Genomic DNA, 23,195 nt, shown 5'->3' on the forward strand with positions numbered 1-23,195 from the left:
ATTCCAGGGTTGGGAGGGATCTCAGGAGATCACCTAGTCCAACTCCCCTGACAAGGCAGAGTCACCTGGGGTAGGTTACAATGATTCTTAGGACTGCAAAAGCAGAATCAGAATTTTTAATGTCATGTTACAATTTCTCCTTTGTTGGATTGAGGACTCAAAATTAGGTACATATAGCGGCTTCTCATCAAGAGCATTTTTATGGGAAAGGAAGACACTGTTTCAAGCCTCGTTGGTCAAGGTACATTATTGAAGTCCTAAAATAAGCAAACATGTTATGTGAGTTATCTTTGCAGTAGGGCCGCTCGCTGACAGATAGCTGTAACAGTTTCTATTGCAAAGTTCACCAAAGACGCTGAGTAAACTAAACCCTGTGTGGTGAAAGCAACAATCTTCACAGTACCCACAGTGGCTAATTTAAAACCTGCTCAGATATGTCTACACAAGCAGCCGAGCACTCCTCAGAGTACGGTGTGCACTCGGAGTGTGTGTAGCTCTTTTCTCTGTTTAAAAAAAAAAGTATAGAATAGTTCTTCAGGAATTGGAAGTGGCCACATTTGTTATTGCACACTTTCTTAGTTTGATTTACACCATTACACTGATGGAAAAAAGGGTTTTGGAAAAAACTGCTGAGAGAAGCCCAAATTTATCTGTGTTGTTGTTCAATTAAAACTAGTTCATGTTCATCAAGGATGAAGGTGACTCCTAAACCACAGACAGACTGGTTTGGATTTGGTCACTTAAACTTTTTTGTTTTGTTTTGTTTTACCCAACCTCCACTGCAACGATTGAAATGAAATTTTCAGTATTTCAAGCACTCCTGAGCATCTCTCTGTGAAGCCATGAAGGTTACTGCATTGCTCAAAGCAGTGATGGGAGCTCTCTGTGGTTCATACACAGCGAGGACTCAGTGAACCATTCTGATTTGCTGATACCACATGCTTGGTGACTTGATATTAAAAAAAAATGGTTTTTGGCTAATCCATTCCACACATTTGAATCCTGAGGGAAATATACTCATTTTTAAAACTGTGACATGAGGAGGACAGTCTCTTTTCCATTGTTTTTGGTCCTAGATACAGTAACATTGGCCTTTTTGTCCTCGAGGTGAGAATGACTGGGAACATCACACACAGAATCTCAAATGCAAGGTTGCCAACTTCTTGTCAAAGGCAATCAGCAAGAAAGAAATACAACCTCCTCTGCTGACATTAGGGGACAGGTAGAGGAGAGTGTAACCTGTCGCCCTGGTTATCAAGAGTTTTCTAAAGCCTTCTGAGTTTACATTCTTGTAGAGAACTTTCCCACACAACTTTCTGTAAACAACCTATTGTTTTGCATTCTTTCATAGAGGCAGAGAAATTTGATGTACAGGTAGTTTGTCCAGTGTCGTTGGAGAGGTGGCACGTTCACCCTCCAATCCACTGGCATCTTTTGAGAACTATAAACTATTGGAGTCAGAGAAAATAAATTAGTCTCTTCATCGTGACCAAAGCTGTGGTGCGTCGTTTTTCCTTGTGTCATCTGGTGACAGTAACCAATGAAGTAAAGAATAAAAAAAAAAATGAGGAACACAGCACACATATTTATACATACACACACTGATCCTTCAGGCCTTGGGTTTTGGCTTTCTGCTTCCCAGCACAATTCTGGATGGTTTGTTTCCTGCACACCATATTCTCCTCCTCCAGAGGAAGTCCAACTGTGTTTAGCACCAACTGTATCATCAGAGAATCAGAGCACAGCACATTTGATCAGTTGTTGTTCTCATCTGGTTACTTAGGATCATAGAGGAGGCATTATGTATAAATAATGATATAATTTCCAAAATAAATTATAGCCTAGGAGGAGATACAAACTATATATGTAAAACTTAACTAATGTGGAAAGTATCTTTGTTTTTACTGTACTGTTGAATTGAGTCTCTGAGGAGTCTCTTTTATACCTACAGCACAGAAGAGTGTGGTGGATTGTAACCTTACTTGTATAGTCACTTGGCTGTTCACCCAAGCAGGCAGAGCTGGTTAGAAACTGAGAAATAAACCTGAGTTATAGTTGCAGCAGCTTCTGGATAAAGGGGGAAAGTTTGAGCATGAAGGCCTGCCCTCTTCTGCCAACACATTCAATGGCATGAAGTGTCATCTGTCTCACTCTATGAGATACTTTGAGACTCAGCAATTGCCTTCTTAGCTGGCTCACTAGTGCTTCTGAATCAAGAGGGTGAGGGGGGATTCTTGGAAAAAAATTTTTGTCTAATCTCACTTCCTCAAAATCAAATAGTTTTCAATGAAAATTCTGGATTTTCAGTTATGCAATGGAAAATACATCTTTGGAAAAGACCCTTTGGCTGTAACACTTCACCAAAAATATATTTTGCAGATACCAACTATTTTACTTGGTTATTTTTGAGTCATCCTCTTGTCAGTTCATTCATCTTCCCTTTGTGATGTAAGAAAGTTGTACTGACTGGAATACTTTTTCTGGTTCATGCAATCTGAAAGCCAGTCAGATAGTGATGATAGTGATGAATAAAAGCATCATTTTCACATTTTGCAGTCCTTGTTCACAATCTAGAAGTAGTTTGTGCTTATTCCCGTGTTTAATCTTTTGTGTAATAATTCAATACGTTCTAACAAAGTAAGTTGATGGGTAAATCCACACTACAGAATAAACAGCACAGTGCAGGTGCCTCTTCAGCTAATGGTAAAACAACTAGCACCAAAATCAGGTGTAGAGGTAGGAGTCATTCACAGCTGCAAGAATCAGGGTAAAACATCCCTGAGCAAAAATTCTCTGACAGGTGAGCCTCTGTGTCTTACTGCTTTTCACACATTCCTCATCTTCTTCCTTCTTATTCAACACTGGAGTCAGCTGTTGAAATAAGGTCTTAGGGAGCAGAAGCACAATTATTCAGAGGCCATAATTGTTAAAAAAAAAGTCAGAAGAAAATTACAAATTAAAGTGGAATGATTGTCTGGTTCACTATGACTTCCATTTTCTAATCATCCTAAATTATTTTAATGCATGTTTTCAGGCTCAAAATTAGTAAAGGTCCCATGATGTAATTCTCCTAACACCCATTGAATATTACATTATACCAGTCCAATTTCATTTCAATCCTTGGCAGCAGCATCTGTCACTCAGGACACATATATGGGGGTCTAGGGACCTCCCACCTGTTCTATTTCTAGATAGTACTTTTCATACATGAAGTTTAGGAGTCATTGTGAAGTTAAAACCAGTTTCTTACTTGTAAAGGCCCAGGAATATAAGATTTAAAAAATAACTCTTAAAACATGTTTGTCTTTGAACTATCTTAAATTAATAATCAAAAGCTTGCATCAAGTCTAAAACAAATCAAACTCAGTCGTGAAGATGAGAAACAGGAATTATTAACTGAGTAGCAAGGCTGATGGAGGCTCAATGAGATCATTTTGTTCAAAGATTAAAGGCGATGAACACTAAAATAGTTGAGGAGGATGGCTATGAACACATCTGACTAGAGCTGCTAAATTCAGTAATGATCAAAAGTTAATTATCAAAGCCGAGAGAACTACTCAACACAGACAATTTGAGTCAATAGCTAAGCAGTCGAGAAAAGAAGTAATTTGGAAGAAGTATTTTCCTATAATGAAGTTATATAAAGACGTACATTTCAAAGAAACCTGCCTAAAACACGATTGCATTCTTCCTGATCAGAGAAAAATAATTAGCTCTAATTGACAGACCTGCTGCACACCAAATATTTTCAAACAATATGTTTCTGCATCAAAGCTTAATGTGTAGAGTTACTCAATGTCACTTTGATTTTGCCTTCCTTTATCTTCTGCCACTGGGCATGCTCATGATATCACAACAAATACACTTTGAAAAATGAATGAGCAACACCTACAAGACAAATAAAAACAGAAGGACAGATCCTGCATTTCTTTCTCAGATGGAATCCCTGACATATTGTGTGCTGTGTTTAACATCACCATGATCCCACTCAAAGTGAATCCCTTGTAATAGGAAAGGACCAGTTATCTGATGATCCAACATTAAACTGGGCTGGCATGTAGATTAACCCGAGCACTTGCAATGGTTTTTCAGTTTTGTATAAGCAAGCATGTGTGTGAAGGACACTGTTCCTTCAGCATGTGCCTTTTCTTAAGAGTTAGGAAAGTGTGATTTTCTGGTAACAAAGGAAAAAAAAGGTAGAAATTCTCCATGTGAAATTCTAGGGAAAGACATGTGCTAAAATGTTCACAGTCCAAGAAAACAAAATGTATCTATAGTTCTTTCTTCCTGAAACTGCTACCTTTCTTTCAGGGCAAATAGTTGTGATAGACATAGCTAAGTGGTCAAAAATCAAACATGCAGTTTAGACTCTGCTCTTTAATATTCTGTGACTTTGACATTGCCAGTTCTCACTCTCTGAAATATCTTCATCTTCTTTAATCTTTCATGTAAACCATTTAGCTCACACCATCACGCATGTGCTCTCCAGAATATATTCTGCTGTACTTTGTATTAAATCAACTGCATTATCATTATTTACTTGTGATCCTAGACACTCTCCTCTCTGCTGTTTCCTCTTCTTTATCTGTATTTTGATACATGTTTTTCTGTAGTGATTTTTTGAATAATTCAGGGAAAACCTTGATTTAGATGCAAGTTTCACATGCTTGAACTCAGAATTGTTAAGGTCCAGCTATTCTGACATTGTGGAAGAATGTTTTTGAGCTTTAAAAATATTTTTTTTTCCTGCAGGATGGGACTGAAACTTGGCTTTTAGTGAAAAGTTTGGGAAACTGATATGCCATTTTTGATGGCATTCAGTTTTAAATGAAGCATTTGTGTGTTGTTATGTGTAGTTTATTACTTAGTAAGTTTCTTAATAGCATGCTTCTGAGTCTGCATTTGCAGAGATCTATTGGAAAGAGACACAATCACATTATCTCACTGTTGAGGCAGGGACCCCATTTCATCATAAGCTTGTTTGAGAAGGCATAATTAGGCATGGGTTTCTCTCAATTACTTGTGCAATCTGAAGTTGAGCATTTCCTGAGGTTTAAGTGTTTTATTTAGCACCCCTACTGTACAATTAATGTAATTGATTCCTATCATGCATTCGTTGATTTATTCTTTAGATGGAAAATATAATCCAAATGAAACAAACACACTTTTCTTTGCAAGCTGGGAGCCAGCCCAGAGGATTGCCGTTGCACCATTCAAGCTCTCAGAAGCTCTCATTCTTTCTCCCAAATTTTAAACTTATTATTAGGGATTTTCATGGATTTAAATGCAGATATTACCTTTGCTATGATGGGAGGCAAAAGTGCCAAAACAGCAAGTATTTTGAAAAACTAGCCCCATCATAGAGTTCATGGGAAAATTCATTCTGGCAAAATTTGGAGCCCAGTTGTGCAGATCCCAGAGGTTTCAAAAGTTCATAATTTTTCATAAAGGATTTAATTTGTCAAGGGCTTATATGAGCATTTTTCTGAACCACTAATATTCACACTCTCTATGTAGGAACCATTTTATTTCCATCCCTAAGTATAGCAGAGGTTAAAGTTCCTCACCATAACCCTTCTCCTAAATGTCGGCAGGCTTTGTAAAAATACCTCTGGAGGTAATTAGGCACTAAAACTTTCCTTTCTATAATGGGTTTATGGATCAGTTGTCTTAATTCTGCCTTTCTTACTCTCTGTGCTTGTAATCTCACCAACCATCTGACCACTTTCCACATTTAAATCTGTTAAAGCCTTGTTCTGCAAACACCAGGAGGAATTCTCCGAAATTATACAACACTAGCTTTTTCTGCCAGGGCTGGTATTTCCAGCCCTCTTCCTTTAAAATATTATTTACCTATTCCGAACAAAACAAGAGTGGGATGCAAGGTCGGTTCAGATTACATAATTATGCCAGAGAAGCATTAAAGGGAAAAGTCTCCCATAACATCTCGAGCGGCTTAACCAGTGAGATAGACTGGCGCGGCGCTGCCGTCGGCGCCCCCAGCTGTGTTGCTTAGCAACATTTTAATTCAAGAAGAATCGAAGGAGATGAAATCCCCGTGGAGAGGGAAACAGAAATAAGAGGGCCGTTGACAGATGATCTGAGTTGTTTCTTCTAATATACTGTGAAGATCACTGGCTCTTTTCATGAATGATAAATGGACTGTACACAGATCAATGGGTTCAGCAATAAACTGGAACCAGGCTCCATGTCTGAGGTGGTGCAGGCCGAGGGGCCCAAAGATTTACTCATTTAGATGATTTGGAGTGTGTTTTCTCAAAGGTTTCACAAGAGGAAATTGATCTGAACATTTGGTCATCTCTTGCCCTTTTCTGTTGCTGGTGAATAAAAACAGTTTTGGAAATGGAATCCGTTCTTCGCTCTATTTCTTCCTGTTGTTGTTCTTGCTCCTGATAGGGACAGATAGCTTGTGACAAAGGGGCCAAACCTCAGAGTGAGAAATGAAGTAACAGCCCTGAATGAGCGGTTGCTAAAGACTGGTGGCCATTAAAAATAAACAAACTGGAGCAGGAGCATTTCAGACTCAGCACTATCTCTCTGAATGGTCCCACAGCCTGGGATATTGCTGGTGAAGAGCTCCCATGAGCTGATGTTTGCTTGCTTTGGTGTGGCTCTTGCTTAATGATTTGTTTCCCCCACCCCTCTTGTGTTTACAGGCTGCCGAAAAGACAAAATTGAGAAACATTCCTGTAAAGTAAGTTATTTTTATATCCCTTTGAAAATGCAAGTTTAATGACATCGTTGTATACAATGACTAAAAAGACAGTAAGAGGGGTGATGAAGGAGATAATAGAATTCATCTTGCCCCTAATCATAGTAGTAAAAAGGTCAGTATCATTGAGGAAAGCTTTCGATTTCTTATGTGTCCCTAATGATTGCACTCCTCAAGTTTCATCCAGTTTCCATAAATTAATGTATTGTCTATGAATAGCTGCCAAATAATCACAATCATACTCAATACATAGCGCTTCTAGCCTTGGGGAGGTTTGTACATGCTAAAAAGATTACGATTTTTAATTGCAATCCTCGAGAAGGTCTGATGAGGGAAATAACTGGGAATGTGCCAAATAATTTCTGGGCACATGGGAATCTTTTGCACCTATGTATCAAGGCTTTGCTATCCTGTTGATTAAGAGCTCTTTCCCCCTCTGTGCGTGTGCCTCTCTTACACCATACACACATGCATGTTTCTGCTCTTTGCACAGGGCTTTGTGAAGGATGAGCAAGCTACCAGGGAGCAATTTCAAGGGCATTTTATGATAAGTTCTTAAATCTTCAGGCACTAGCAGCAACACTCAACTATATATCATTGAATTAAGAAAGTTGCTGTATAGATGTCCTGGCTCTTTGAGAAAAGGCATTTTCAGTTAAAGCTAACAGCATCAGTTATTCTGTTTAAATACTGAATGTTACAGTCCTAATGGGCTCTTATGTACCAATAAAAACACTTATTTAAACTTCAGTAGGTTATCATAGCAGTTTAACTACATCCCAGTAACTGGATATTCCTGTTACAGACATGGTTCTTATTTTTTTAGTAGTTTGTTGATAATGCTGACTTTTAGACTGGAGTGGGTTTGTGTTTGTAAGAACATGCACTGACAGGACTCCCCAGTCCTTGTGTTCTAGCACACATAGCAGAAGAGTACAGCTCTATTTGTCACTTGGATTCCATCATGTATCGTCATTTACACCTTATAAAGTGAACACAAAATGTGTATGAACACTCCTTGGAGTGATTAGGCGATATGTCAGATAACCATAAATCACTCTCTCTTTATGTTTCATTCAGTCTGATAAAAATTAGAAATAGGATCCAGCAAGGATTGCATGTGAAACTTGTAATAAGACAAGGGACCTTTCTTGCCTATAGGGCTAGTTCAAATTCAGTGCAAGCTGAATTAAAGTCATTGTTAGCTGGGGTTGTTTAATAGAGAGTGAAATGAGCTGTTTTCACCTCACATTATACAGGATCCAGGAGTTGCAAGGTAGTGAAATTCCTGTGGACCAGCTCCAAAACAATCATTTATCATTCATACACTTTTTTATATATTTTGAGTCAAATTCTCAAGAACGACTCAACTGAATTTTATCTTCCCACTTATAACAAAGGCATCAAGCACTGCAGTTATTAAACAGCATGTCAAATTAATCCACCAGAAGGATTTGGGATTTGGGGGGAATGGGTGATTTAGGTTAAGTTATATTTTATAGGACTTGATTAAGGGTAGCATTTTGAGATGGAAGAAGGCCAGATGGACAGTCTCACTCTTTCCCCTTACATGTGTGTATTTCACCCTGTAATGTTTCCCCCAACTGGCTGTTTAACTTCTCCTTGACTATGTTCATGGTGGCAGCTTCAATTAGTACCCTAGGGGATCCATTATACACATTAATTACACTTTGCATAACAAAACAGCTGAAAATCTGCCTAGTTTTGTTCAGTGACATGTAACTATTTAAGGTACCTGTGTACAATTATGATTGTATGCTAAACTCTCCAGAAAAAAGAAAGAATATTGTCTTTAAGATAGCAGTAGTAGCCATGGACTGCATTTATATAAGTGTCAGAGCCACACTTAGTACAGCTCAGGCTTGGCTAGATTTTAGTTGCTGCTTTTGTAGCTTTCAAATGTCAAGGAGAATTTCACTTGAATTTTAATGTTCTTCAGCTATGCAAAATAAAGTTAGTAGCTTCCATTGTCATAAGGGCTGAAAGCTGTACAGATTCCTTCTACCATATGTGACTTATCACATACATTTTTAAAAACACATTTTATTATTAAGACATATGTGATAGTACACTTCTGCAAATGTGAATTGCTTTTGGCTAAAAGCCATGCACTAATAAGTAGAGTTGAATCTAACTGCATTTGACGTCTGCTATAATATATTTTTTTTACATATATAAATATATATGTAAAATATTTGCTGTTGTCATTAGCATAAAAAATTTCCTTGTTTTTACCTTATGCTGACATACTTCTTGTGTTCTAAAACTAAAGCAAAAATCACTTCCTTTTAAAGACTGTAGGTTATATAAAGTCCTTGGACAGAGCCAATTGTGCCACCATTTAGTGTATTAGTTTGGGAGCACAATGAAGATTTCTGTAGAAATGGTCTGTTTACTTTTCATTGCTCAGTTCATTAACGTTGCTGGTGTAATATTTGGCTGTTTCTGTTCTTTTATGTTCTCTGGAATCCCTACAGTATTAAATAAGGCGGAAATACAAGGAAAGGGGGAAAAACGGAAGTTTTCTTTTTGCAGCTCAGTAAGGCAGCCAAGCAGCTGGTTTTTCAATGTCCAAGGGTATGTTAGTGCCCAGACTATCTTGTGGGAACTTCCTGAATGGCCCAAGTAGGTGCAGTGGCACTTGGCTGCTTCAGAAAGAAGGCTTGGCTTTAATTCCATGGTGTTTGTAGTACTGGAAGGCACAAGGCATCCTCAGAACTCATCTTTATGTATTGCTAGCATCATCTTACATAATATTACTATAAATAAGCACTCAGAAAATAGCTAAGAAATCTCTGTATCTGCAGAACTGACTTTTTTTTTTCCAAAAGCATAAGACCCTTTTCTGAGGGTGTATGACACCAAGGTGGGCCCCACAACTGCTGAATCCATTACATTTAACTGATTTATGCTCTCTTGGTCTTGTTATGTAAGGAGCACTTGCTTTCTCCCATTGGTTTTATCCATGTTTACACTGAGAGTCTGTAGTACAAAAGGGATTTCCTGGATGTAAAGTCCTACATGCTTATTTACTTGCTGGTCCTTATCAAGCTGCTCCTATCCCTGCATCTGAAAGAGGTAACATAACTTAAACAATTTCACTCTGTAGAGGGTTTCTGATTTCTAAAGATCTGTTACATGAGAGATGGTTTTGAATTAGGGCAGATCCAGAGGAATTAATCATTTATATACCCTGTTATTTGATGCAAGATGGGGAAAACAGTGATATCATTAAAACCCCACAATAGTTTTTTTGTAAAACCCAGATTTCTTTCTCAACTTGTGTAGACAATGGGAGCTCACATCAGCATAAAACTTAGAGGAATCATGTTCATGTTGACTTGGATCACATCGTTTGTCCTGAGGTGGGCTGAGCTGCAGGATCCCCCCATACCCAGGGTAGTCCCCACTCTCAAGTACAAATGCAGTTGGCTTGGCAGCCTCTACACTAACATGGACTGGAGGTCAACCACCCCGGTGCTTTATCTCTGCCAGCATTGGGGACAAAGAATAGCAATTAGGGAGACCTGCTCCGTGTGGAGTATCCTCCCACCTTCCTGCACACAGCGTTTTGCACTTCCAGAAACACGCATCCTGTATTTAGGAGGCACCAATGAACTTACTTTACAGGCAAAGTCTTTCATGAAGTCAGTTTATACCTCCTGTCACCACAATATTGTGTAACATTGAGCACGACAGTGCGGGGAAAAACAATCTTTTTGGTTGTTTTAAACCCTTTTCCTCATATTTTCACTGGAATCAACTCAAGTAGTTACTCTTTCAGAAAAGAGAAAATGATTAGTCACCATTCTTCATTCCTGATATTACATCCCTCTGTTGTATAGACCAAGGAGTCTTCCTACTCCAGATGCACTAATAATGTGGATTATTCCACCAGTGAACTATACAGACACAGGGCAAGTCTCTCTGCAATTGGAAAGCAAGACTCTATGTCTGCTGTGTTAGGCAGAGACAGCGTTAGGAAAATAAACATGTTCTTTTCAGGTTTCCATACAAAGAGATGAGTTATACCTTTCTGACTATGGACTGGATATTATGTCACTCTAAACAAAATGTCTCCGATTACAGTCGTTTGTGAAAGTGGCCAGGTGGATTCCTTGGGAAAATGTGGGCAGGTGAAAGAATGATTTGGTAAAACTTGATGTCATCCAACACTATGAAATGCAGAGTTTTGTAAGAAAGAAATCAGAATTTTTGAATGGAAAATTAATGCTCTTAAGAGTGTAGTCATGTAGTCCATGAAATTCTGTAGAACTGTGAAAATATTGGAAGCGACTTCTTGCTTCAGGGAAGAAAACATTGCCTTCCTTGAGTGTCCTTTATACTCCCTTCTTTTATAGTCCCTTTTAAAATCTTCAGTAGAAAGTAATGGCATTTTCCCCAAACACCTGCATATGCTTAAATTTGCTGTAGTTTTAATGACTTCCAGATACATGTTTTGAGAGTATAGCTTGTGTTAAAATCCCGCTGCAAAATATATTTGTTTTCCATCAGCCACAAGTTTGTTAACCAGCAAGATTTCTGGTGTTTATTGTCTTTTCCTGCCATAAAATTCATCTTCTCCTCTGACTTGACTTGGTATGGTGTTCTGTCCCAACCATCATTGGAAATGCAATCCATTAACATTTGATATCTTGACATTTCAATTGACCTCTCATTTGCAAAGCGCAGTGGTATTTTTCGTGGCCTTTTCATCCTTGATTATACATGGGATAGGAGTGCCTGTTTCTCCTGACTGCACTTTAAAAATATCTTTGTTTTACCAGCTGGAGTGGCACCTTGTTTTTGCCTCCCTGGCTGGACCTTATTCTGCATGGAAGGTCTGAGGTCTAAGCAAGTCATGCAGAGCCAAAGGATTTTCTTATTGACTCACTAAGCAGGAGGGCGAGCAGGTCAGGCTCTGAGGGTCAATTAATGTATGCAGCAATAGCAGTAACCATAAACAGGTCTCCTGCTCCCACTGGCAAAAATGCAGGCCAGTGGGCTGACTCTGAAAGCTGTTTTGTTTTCAGCCAGCCAGATCAGGCACTTTTACCCAATAGAAGTAGGGAAGAGGCAGCATGCTGTTGGTACACATGCAGCTCTTCCACTGCAGGATATCTCCTGGCCTCTGTTTAAAAAGGGATGAAAAAAGTGTGTCATTATGAGATTGAAAAAGCTTCCCATTCGTGGATAGTTGTGTGGGAGGATGGCCACATATATGTATGTGAAAGAGGGTCAATTTAACTTAAATGTAAGGAAAAAGTTGTTAACACGAGGGTGGTGAAATACTGGCACAGGTTGCCCAGAGAGGTGGTGGATCCCTCTTCTCTGGAAACATTCGAGGTCAGGTTGGACAGGGTTCTGAGCCACCTGATCTAGGTGAAGATGTCTTTGCTCAGTGCAGGGGGGGTTGGGCCGACCTTTATTAGATCCTTTCCAGCCCAAACCATTGCATCCTTCTGTGTGTATATATATGTACATATATGGATACATAGGCACCTGTGGGCCATAGGTACCTATGGACATTTCTCTAATGTACAGGACATTTACTAAAAGACTTAAACAACTTTTAAAGAAACAAAAACCCCAAACCTGCTATAACTCATTCTCAGTAAAACTCCCAAGCAATTTCCACATGCCTCCTGTTTATCTATGATTCTAAACCTTCCTTCCTGACATTTCTTTTCAGACTATTTCTGGCAAACTACTAAATCAGACAGCACCAATTCAATTAGTTCTAAAAATCCATTATAACATAGTGCCTAAACTGCCTGCCCATATTCATTTCTCAAAGAAATCCATTCATATTTATGTTTTAATACTTTAAGTCTAGCATGCAAAAGCACTCAAATCCTCAGCAGAAATCCAGGAAAAAGCCTGCTTACAGGCAATTATAGACAATGCTCTTTAGACCCTGATCTTCCTAGTCTGTCCACTTAAGAATTCTCACAGGTGCAGTGTTTGGTCAATGGGATTGGTTTATTGCACCAGCAATAAAGCTCCTCCAAAATTTCACAGAATGCCCCAGGGTCTGCCAGCTGGGCCCCATGGTGCAGTCTGTGCAGACCCACCATACTCGCAGTGGCATCGGCACCTGCAGTGGAGCCAAGAGGCACAGGCTGCTGCTGATCTCCAGTGAGATTTGTCTGGGGGCTGCATTTCCTCAGCACAATGTGAACTCTAGAAATGTTGCAAAGGATTACTTTACTCACACAAGTTAAAGGTTAGTGTTGGAAATGGATTACAGAACTCCTGTTTTTCAACTGTTTGCAAAGAAAAGCACATATTAAATATTTTTTGATGATATTGCATTAATCCCTAAATACTGATTTTTATGTAAATTTTGACTCTTGCAAAGCTCTGACAATTCAGCTATCCCCATGTGGTTTTATCAGAGTTCAATTGCTCCTTTAGATCTTTTTTCCTTTTTCCAGTATCATTTGCTTTATTCCAAAGTCATCACAGCAGCTAGAAGATGTAGTACTTTAGACATAAAATAATAAGTCTATTTAATATTTTACCTTTATTTTCTGAATTTGTTCCTCTGATACATCTTGTTAGATAAATTTTTATCAGTCCAAAGTATAACCACAGTAGGGCTATTTTTATTTCTAGTGAAATGATGCATGATAACTACTGGCAGGGCCCAAAGCAGTAAATCAGTCCTGTTCCAACCACAGAATGTATTAAAAGTCTGTAGCCTGTGGTAATAAGTTATAATTTAGTTGACTAGCAGTTTGTTTGGACTTAAAACTGTACAAATGAGTCACATTGGTAGGCTCTGAAATATAAAACAGGTAGTGTTTATTAAGGTTTTCAGCTACCACCACAACAGGTACCTGGAGAGAGCACATGTTTTTCAAATGGGCACAATGCACTTTTATAGCGAAATGCTTCCGATTGGATTGTGTAATTTACAGGAGATGGTTCAATTACCACATGGCCCGTGAAGTGCGCAGTGTTTGCTTACAAGACAATGAGATGGACAGACCCTGAGAGCTTGTTCAGCTTATCTCTTACAAATCTGAGTGCACACCATCAGTATCAAGCACCGCAGGCTGCATCCAGCCATGAGATGCCCCTCAGCTGCCGAGGTGCTCTGGCACCACTTCAGGCACCTGGAGAATCCTTATATTTGGGTCCTTGTATTTACAGAGACATGTATATGCCAGACAATCAAGGCTAATCACATATTTCTGTAAAGTTTGTCAGGAGTCTTGCAGCTGATGGGAAAAAAAGTATTTTCATTTTAACTAGGTCACTTTTGTTATTTTTCAAAACATTTTTGCACGTTCATTGTGATGCAGCTTGTCAAGATTAAATTTAGGTCCATTTTTAAAAGTTGTGAAAAAATGAAAGTTAGAGCCAAACAAAACCTTATTTTTCCTGACTCTTTTTGATGGGAAGAAAAGTTAGTTAATGTCAATATTTTTTTTCCAGTTTTAGCATGTATCTGCTGTTGATCAAAGAAGCATCCATTTGTTCCTCCTCACTCATCCTGTGCTTTTGATCATTTTAGATTTTATAGTTGTCTTCCTGGATATTATTTTTAATTTTAAATTACTTAGCATTTATTCAAACCATTATTCCAAGTGCTTGCTTTGGGTTTAACATCAAATAACAACTATTTTTTAACTACCTGTCATCTTTTTTATATTTATGCTTTAAAAATGTGTTTCCAGTATTGTAACCAATCAACAAATGCTAGGAAAACTGAAGGAAGGTCTTGATCCTGATATAACTGGGAGAACCTGTGCTGCTGGTTTCAGTACAGCTGGCTGAATCCAGCACAGCATTCAGATCTCATACCCCTGAATTTCACTGTTAGACCATTTTAGTGTTGCTGGCAGATAAATAACCAGAGCAAAACTGTTACTGTTAAGAGTATGTATAAGACTATATGGTTTTGTGAGATTCAAGCATGTTCTAGACACTCTCCAGATTAAGATCCCTGCCTTGGAGAGCTTGGTAAGAGGCAGTGGATAAAGCTACAATGCAGTGGGATTTCACTGAAACTGTGTCCTTGTAATCTGTATTTTCCCAGCTGTATCTTTGAAATCTGTGGGCCTGTGCCTGCTGTCCTTTGGACTGTCAAGCTCCACAAATTTCACTGGCATTTCTCCTACTTCTTGTTGGTGTGCAAGGAGACAATGAAGTTTCCTTTTCTTTCTGGTTTGTGGCCTTGTAATTATATATCTAGTAGGGTTCCTCTGTTTATCATGATAAAGAAAATAGGACTGAGTAAACGTGGTCCTCCTTGTTATCACCTTTTAAATGCCCCAAAAACATGCTGCTATACAGTAAAAGGTCCTTTACTTTGGCAGTAAGCAAAATAAAAGGAAAACAGGTGTCTTTCAAGCATTTTTTAAAATACAACTACAAAAGGTAATTATCTTGTTCTAAGTTAAAGAAGTAGAAAAAAATTCCAGTCATTTATGATCAATGAATACAAAAGAAAGGCAAAGCTAGATAATGTTTCAGGAAATAACACTGCTACAAGGTTAATTTTGCCTAGTACAACGTTTCCTAGTATTGAATTGCCTGATATACTCCCTCAGGGATTGCTCCTGCACTTGCAATAATCGAGGCTGATTTTATTGGAAAATCACCTCTGGATGAAAGACATACTCTAGAGAGAACTTTGCATGGGTACAAATAGGTTTTTGGTGCCAGTGCCATGTTGCCCAGGCCAGCACAGTTATAGTTCCCAATCTGTCTGTGCATTCAAGCAGCAAATTCATTAGCAACCCTTCTGGCAGGATAGAAAAATAGACATATTAGGGAAATTTACTTTGAATTGTTTTCAGGATTTGTTGGATAACAGTTCGGTAATCAAATTGCGCCTCCTAACAAGAGTATTAAACATTTTTATCAATAGTGGCAGGAAAGCTGCAGATATTCCTTTAAGTGCAGAGCGCGTTGCTGTAACGCTATGTGACTAGCAGAGATCATGGATGAAAGAAGAGATTAGCATTGTTGGGGCGGGGGTGCTTGCGATGTCGGGGCTGATTTCTGTGATTTCTGTGCTGTGTTCTGCATTGAGCTGCATTGAGCTCTCCCACTGCAGTGCAATGGGAGCATCAGCTCCTGCAGCAGCCCTGTCACCATGGAAGGGCCATGTCGTGACAGCGCCATGCTCTCTGACCACGGCACCCGAATTCAGATCCGTGCAGCGGCTTCCAGGCCTCGTCAAGTGGAAAGTGAGCATATTGTAAACACGGCGCGTTTTGCCTCCAGCTGGGAGCAGGGACATGTGGGGCGCCGCGGACCAGGGCCTGCCGCTGACCTTGGAGTGACTTTGAGCGTGGGGAGGCTGCAGGAGAGCTGGGAAAAGGCTGATTCAGAGAGACAGATTAGTGAGGAAGAAAAATCAAGGAGATTGGCACAAGGACGGTGGAAAAAAAATCTTTCTAAAGAAAGAGGGGAATTTTTTTTGCACTCAAGGCCAACAGCGAGCCCTTATAATCAGGCTCATCTGGCCACACACCAACAGCAGCAAGAGAAAAAAAAATAGTGGATGCAGCTTGCACACTGAGGTCTGTGCAAAAACTAGTGTTCTGCTGGGAAAATACAGAGCATGTGCTAGAATTCATTAAAGAATAAATTACTTTAAGCTCAAGAAAACGACAGGGTTGAAAATTAGGATTGTAAAAAATAATCTGTATCCACTGTACCCTAATTCCTGTTGTTTTCATGATTGTTTCTCTGTGAAGAAGAGAGCCACTCTCAGTATCAATCACAGTAAGCTATTTAGACACAGAAATAAGTGGCATATGGCTTAGCACTTTTGAGTCTAGCAATCAAGTAGCAACCTCCTGCAATACAACTGTAGTTTGGTTCCCAATGGGCTTCACTTTGATGATTAGATATATTGAGTTCCCTGTGTCATTCAAAGACAGCAGAATTTCATACAAGTTGGTGTTAGCTTCCTCTCACTTCATTTCAATTTTCAATAACCAGTGTCATCACATGTAACAGTTTCTTCTTAATGGAACTTCATGTCGAATCGGATTCGTCCTTCAAGTGAAAGAGGGCTGTAAAAAGTCTTCTGAAATACTGATGTCTGGAAAAATTCCTACCACAGTGAAAATGGGAAGGGATTTTTTTATTTATTTCTCCTAAAGATGCTTTGGTGCCCAATCCCCAGATCATTCAGGAAAATTCATCCCCAAACTGCATTTGGGGATGGTCTTAGAGTGCTTCACAGGATTTACTCAGGTGCTTGCTGAAGTCATTGTTATGATATGTAAATAGAAAATATTTGATCAGTCATATTTGAAATCAAAACTATGATATTTAAAGGCAAGTTCTGTGTAGGTGGAGTTAGAGGAGAATATGGACTTCAAATATGAATTGATCCCTTTGTATTTCAGCATGGCATCTGTTAAATATGAACATGCTTCACGAACACAGAACTGCTATTTTCTGATCCTTACCTTCTCTCCATCACATCTGGCCCATCTCTGTGCAGTGGATTGATGTCCTTGTGGGCAGAGGGAGGGAGCCAAGGGCTTTGCCTGCTGGGGGATGAAGGCATGGACCCTGCTGGAAGTCAGGATATGGGGAAGGGTGGGAAGAAAAAGAGGGAAAAGCCCAGAACATGGATAGTGGTGAGCATAAACCTGCAAGACAAGTGTTCACCTTTTCTGCCAGGGATATTTCTGAGAAATCTGGTGTCATGGAGAATGTTCTGCCCATGAGCTCGAAGCTGTGTCCTCCCTAATGGGCCAATCCTATTCTCTCTTTGTTGCCCTTTCTTTGTAAATTTAAAAATGGAGGAATTCTTTAAAGGTCCACCAGTGTCACACACAGCCTGTGCATAGAGATTCACCTGGCAGCTTTCCATATAGCATGTCCCATGCATGTGGATTGTGCCAGAGAATGTAACAGCACAAGCAGTGTCTTTAAAAAGAAAATTCTGGGTCACACATTCACCACAAAGCACTTCCTGTAATTCACAATTAGTCTTAATATGCTGTAAGAAGAGCAACTGCAGACAAATGCCTCACAGCTTTATAATCCCAACATGTAGCAAGCAGCAAAGATGATATGGCTGCCTGTGTCACATACCCAAGACTGCCCATCCCAGAGTTTTATTTCTTGGCAGTTTCCTACAATTTTGTGAAATATTTTTTTAATGTGACAAAGTCACTTCAATTACACAGTCATTATAAGTTTTGCCAAGGTTGACTATGGATCGTTTTGTGTTCATTAGAGCACAAAATTAGAATTTTCATTGCAGCAACTGTAAACAGTATTGGCTCAAAAGAGTGCAGCTTTCTTCCCTCCATAAAATCTTGGATAAGCTATAACTGAGGACTTCAATTTTTTTCGACAGATTTTAATTTTTTTTTTTAACTGCATTCTGGGTTGTTGGATTTTTTTCTTCTTCTTCCTGGTTCTTGATGTATTTGTTTAACTGAATAACCAATTCCCTTCATAATGATGACATGGCCACTGCGTGCATGAACAAGCAGGTGCAGTCAGTGTTTCTAAAGCTGTGAATATATTATTTCTTCTACTTCTTGAATGTTACAGCTTGATGCTTGTCACTTTAGACTCAGTCAGGGCTGTAAAAGCCATAAACAGGAAATAGCCATTTCAGAAATACTTCATCATCTCCTTAAGTCCCACTAAGCCCCATTAAGTTTTCACTTAACTAATATCAGAGTTTCTTACTTAACTAATAATTAAAGTTTCTATTTCATATTCTCATTGATTTATGGATATATGTGATTGACTTTGCTCATCATGCTGATGTAAATATAAAGAAATCGCATTGAAAAAGATCATTTTAATATACGCAAAAATTAAGCAAATAGCAAGTAAATCTAGCACAGAGTGTTGCAAGCAATGGATTAAGAACCCAAAAGGTTCCTAGAAAAGTCCAGGCTTTTGAAAGCTAATTAGAAAGTATAAGACTGCATCATTTTTGCATCTGTCTTTAGAAAAATAAAAGAGAAAAGCATCTTGGAGAGAAGGAGATGACTTTTTTTCCCTTAATTATTTTAGTAATTTCTTTTAGGTTAATTTAACCTTCATATTGCTAATTTAGCATATTAGAAACAATAGTGTGATAAGTAGTGGAATACTGCTTAGCAGAAAATAAAACCAAAATGCTTCCTCTGCTAGTTCTGTGGGCTGAAGGTGAACCTATGCTGCTCTACCTTCCTTTTCTGTCTGTTGGGATTAAGGGAGCTTGTGTGGCTCCTCACTTGTGCTTCACTTGGAGGAATTTCCAGGCTTTGTTTTTAAACTAATATGTATTTACAAGGAAGGAGTGACAACAGAGACTATTACAAAAGTAGCAAAGAGCTTCAACAGACATCTCTGTCAGAGCTTGCACAGCGGCAATGCTCCTACAAATCTGTGGAGTGCATGCTTCTCTTGGCATGTGGCAAGCTCGTGACTTGCCAATGGGATGCCCAGTCCTTAGCAATTTATTTATTTTTAGCTGTAATATGTCATGATAATGTCATTCAGGATAAGATATGTCAGCAAATGCACCAACAGGCTTTATCAACTTATACCTTTTAGCAAAACCTGGAGCTACAGTGAGTGGGGACAGCAAACACACAGCAAAGGCATATCTCTTCCTCTTAAAGAAATGTATTTAACAAGGTTGTATACTATTTGCATTCCACATTTGCAATTATCACCCCATGAACACACAATGAAATCATCCAAGTGACAGATAATGTGTTAGATATATGTAGTTAGACTTTTTGTAGATTAAACAAGCTGTTAGATATAAGGAGGCACAGCTACAGTAATATATTTTATAGGAATCTGTAGTCTGAATAATGTGAGAGCTCATTGAAATACCATTCTCTTGTGTGAAGGATGTATGTTTGTGAATGCATGTGTGTACAGGCAGGAATGCAAATTGCTAAGTGGAAAGATTAGCAAATTGTGGATTGTGGAAGTCTGACTGTATATAGCAGAAAATTTTCCTTCAAAGCACATATAAAGGTTTGATTCTGCAACTTTATTCTCTACCCTATAATTTTACACTAGCTGGCATAAATTAGCAAGCTAGGAGTCTAAATATATGTCTCTAACATGCCTCTCAAAAGAAATAAGATAAATGCACATGGTGAAAGAGGAGAAGTTATGTGTGTAAAATATCTATGCTTTCTTGCACAGAGGTTACATTTAAGTCAGGGAAAGGAAAGAAAAATCCTTCAACTGCATTTTATCTGTGTTGATTGTAGTCTGGAGTTCTCAGAATATATTTCTTTTTAACTTCAATGTTAAGAAACTGGCAATGCCAAACACTTCTTCTCTAGCAAATGTGATAATTTCTGAACCCAGACAGAGGCTTACTTGCACTAATGTGCTCAGTGGTCTGGTGGAAATCAGTAATATGATGAGGTACAGGGAAGGGGGAAGGCGGGCCTTCCACATTTATTTATTCTGGATAAATGGTGCCCATTAATCTATCAGGAAAATATGGAATTAGCAGGGAAGAAACCACAGTTGCAAATTTGGCAGTTGCTAGCATGCACAGATGGTCTTTCCGTGTTTTAAGATTTTCCAGTCTTTTGATATTGATACCAACATTGAAAAATAGCCCGTGTGTTGCTAATGTTTATCTGGAATAGCCATAGAAAATTAACATTGTATATTTTGGATTGTTCAGTTTCCTCTTGGTGTATTTGCATAAAGATTTTTAATCTGAAAGGTAAAGCTTTTATGCTCTGTCTTTGGTTATTTTAAGAAGCATAGCTGGAGTTTGATTTCCTAAAATAAGGGCAGTCAGCATATCCAGACAAAGGCACTGGGACAAAAGAGACTCCTACATGTGAATTTGGTTGAACAAATTTTACAGGTTGGTAGTCCAAACTGCCTTCCTACTGTTGCAGACAGAGTCCTTCTTTATAAAGTGGTGTTCTCAAAGCCCGGATGTTGAGTCCCTCCTTTTCAGAGTGTTATTTATTCTTATTCTGCTGACAAGCCCTGAGTTTCAGTCACTATATCTCCACTGGAGCTGGGAATCTGACCCTGGCAATGTCTCCATTCAGTGTTTAAGGGCATGAAGTCAAGAGGGAAGGATAATGTCATCTGCTTAATTTGCTTTGGGAGTGTTTGGTTGAATCTTTAAAGACCGTGTTGAAATATTTCACAGAGGAAATCACAGAATAATTCTTGCCAGCTCTACTTTTAGTTTATTCTCAGCTGACCCAGGGGATATAGTACCTTAATTCCTGTTATGAAATGTGTCTTCAGCAGTCCTGTAGTGCACAATTGCATGTGCACAGGAGAAAGATGTCATTGACTACACATAGCCCAAGGGTCTTTGTATGAAAAATCAGTAAAAACTGTTGTGGGGGAAAAATAAATTAAGAAAATTAAGAAAAAAAGTTATCTAAGTGCAGTATGAATTTTAATCTGGTGAAAAAAGGTCTGAGATGACAAGTAAGGGGAAATATTTGTATGTGTTACAGAAATACTGTATGCTGGTGTTTCCAGTGTATCCAGTTGTATAGGTCTGGTTTGTACAGATCTCTGTGGAGGAGGTAGACAAGCAGACAGTCAAAAAGGTAGATATGGGTATTATATACAGGTGAGCCAGATACATGGGACATTAGAGCATATAGGTGTGTTTTTTTCTTTTTTTTTTTTTTTTTTTTTTTTTTTTTTTTCTTTTTTTTTTCTTTTTTTTTCTTTTTGTTTTGCAATAAACAAGGCAAATGAGAGAAACATTAAGAATTAAATATTAGCTGCTAACAAGAAAAATTTCTAATTATGTTTCAGCAGAAATCTTTCTCAGCATCTGTGGGGATACCACAGACCAGACCTGAAAGCATCTTCTTGCTCTAGACAGTAGTTCCCATCTCTGCAGAGAGGCAGATTTCATGTACCACCCAAAACCAGAACCTGCTGCTCTTTTTCAAGCAGGGAGGCAAAATTTAGTTTAATTTCCCAGGTAAACAAGTTCTTTAGTTTAAGCTATACCTGTGCTATTGCTTAGAAGAATTATACCATGGAGTTTGGAAGCTACATTTTCTGTTTATTCATCCCAAGAAGGTGGTTACCTTTTCTGGAACCACCTGATACTGTTGATGGATGTGTAGTGTGTAATCCATTATAACCATCTGATCTTTCTGTAGAAAGCTACCTCACTGGTCATTCCTTATTTTGCATTTTTGCTGTTGAATTTTTGTGATAAACTCTAGTACCTTGTGCTCGTCCACAGAGAATTTTACATGGTTTCTTTAGATCTTACCTCCACTTCATCAGGATCTTTTCATATTCTGACCCTTCCTTCAAAATACTTGTACACCTTCTCACATGGGTATTGTTTGCTAATTTAGCAAGCTGTTCTTCCATCCAAACCGGTCATGGTATTTTAAAATGTTTGTGTTTATTGTTTAGTTGTTTACTGTGGCAGTAGCTAGGCTGTAGTCTTGGCAGATGTTTCTTGGCAGATCTATAATAGCAAAGAGGTAAAATACTGATGATGATTTGGGTGATTTATGTGGTCAGTAATGGACAGTTTACCAGAATGGATCAACTCTTTAAACTCTTGAAATGGCTGCAGATCTTACAGGACTTCTTATGGAAGTCTGAAGATCCTGGAGGGTATGAGCTTTTCAACTTTTTTTGCACACATGTGAAACTTTCATTTAGCAAGCCACAAAATGTACAAATGACTCCCTGCAATACATTTCAAAGTCCCTCACCAACAATTAAGGCTCTGCAGCTCTGACTGTTTTCTAACCTACCGCATAAGAATTTCATTAAATACTGCCCACTGTCAATGTTCTTGCAGCACTTGGCAGTTCTTTAGTTTTATGTGTACCTTTTTGTCATGAAAATTGTATTGAGAAAAATCCCAGATTTCTAGTCCACGTGACATTTAAGAGATTAGTGCAGATCCTACACCACTTAGGGACAGAGGTGCAAAAACAAAGCAAAAAAATAAATAGTGGTGACTGGAAGCAGAGAGAAAGAACTCAGACATTAGGCCAGGCTTAGAAATGAGCATACAAGATTGTTGTGTAAGCAAAAGCTGACCCTGGTCAGCTCTAACTAGTGTTATCTTCACTTCTTCCAGATATTGCTAGAGGAATTTCTTCATTTGTTTAATATCAACAAGCAATTCATCTAGACTTCACTCAGCAGTCATATGTAATCATATCATCACTCAGGCACATACTACAAAATACATCCACACATTTCAATAATGAAGCCATACATCTAATAATATATGTAGTGAATTGTTACATACCTATACTCCAGCATACATTTTCCAACTTCTCTTTTTAAACCATTTAATTCTCTTTTTTTAGCATATAATCGTGCTACAGTCAAATGATCTCTGATGACTGCTCAAAGTGTCTTGGTTACAGGGTAAAGGATTCCCCACTGTCTCTGTCCTGTATGTCACTGCTGTGAATTTCTCAGTTCTTCTCCCTAATTTACCACTTACAGG

The 23,195-nt window shown here is 38.6% G+C and overlaps 1 protein-coding gene across 5 annotated transcripts in view; it reads left to right on the forward strand.

Annotated features, from left to right (window-relative positions):
- The window catches only part of AFF2 (ALF transcription elongation factor 2), a 359,241-nt gene that overhangs the window by 271,634 nt on the left and 64,412 nt on the right, over positions 1 to 23,195 (forward strand). For all 5 annotated transcript variants that reach the window (XM_053955496.1, XM_053955492.1, XM_053955495.1 and 2 more), the window contains exon 9: positions 6,678 to 6,715. In XM_053955496.1, coding sequence (XP_053811471.1) covers positions 6,678 to 6,715 — 38 coding nt within the window. The remainder of the gene's footprint in view (positions 1 to 6,677; positions 6,716 to 23,195) is intronic.

This window comes from Vidua chalybeata, chromosome 14, assembly GCF_026979565.1.
Source record: "Vidua chalybeata isolate OUT-0048 chromosome 14, bVidCha1 merged haplotype, whole genome shotgun sequence".
Classification (NCBI taxonomy): Eukaryota; Metazoa; Chordata; class Aves; order Passeriformes; family Viduidae; genus Vidua; species Vidua chalybeata.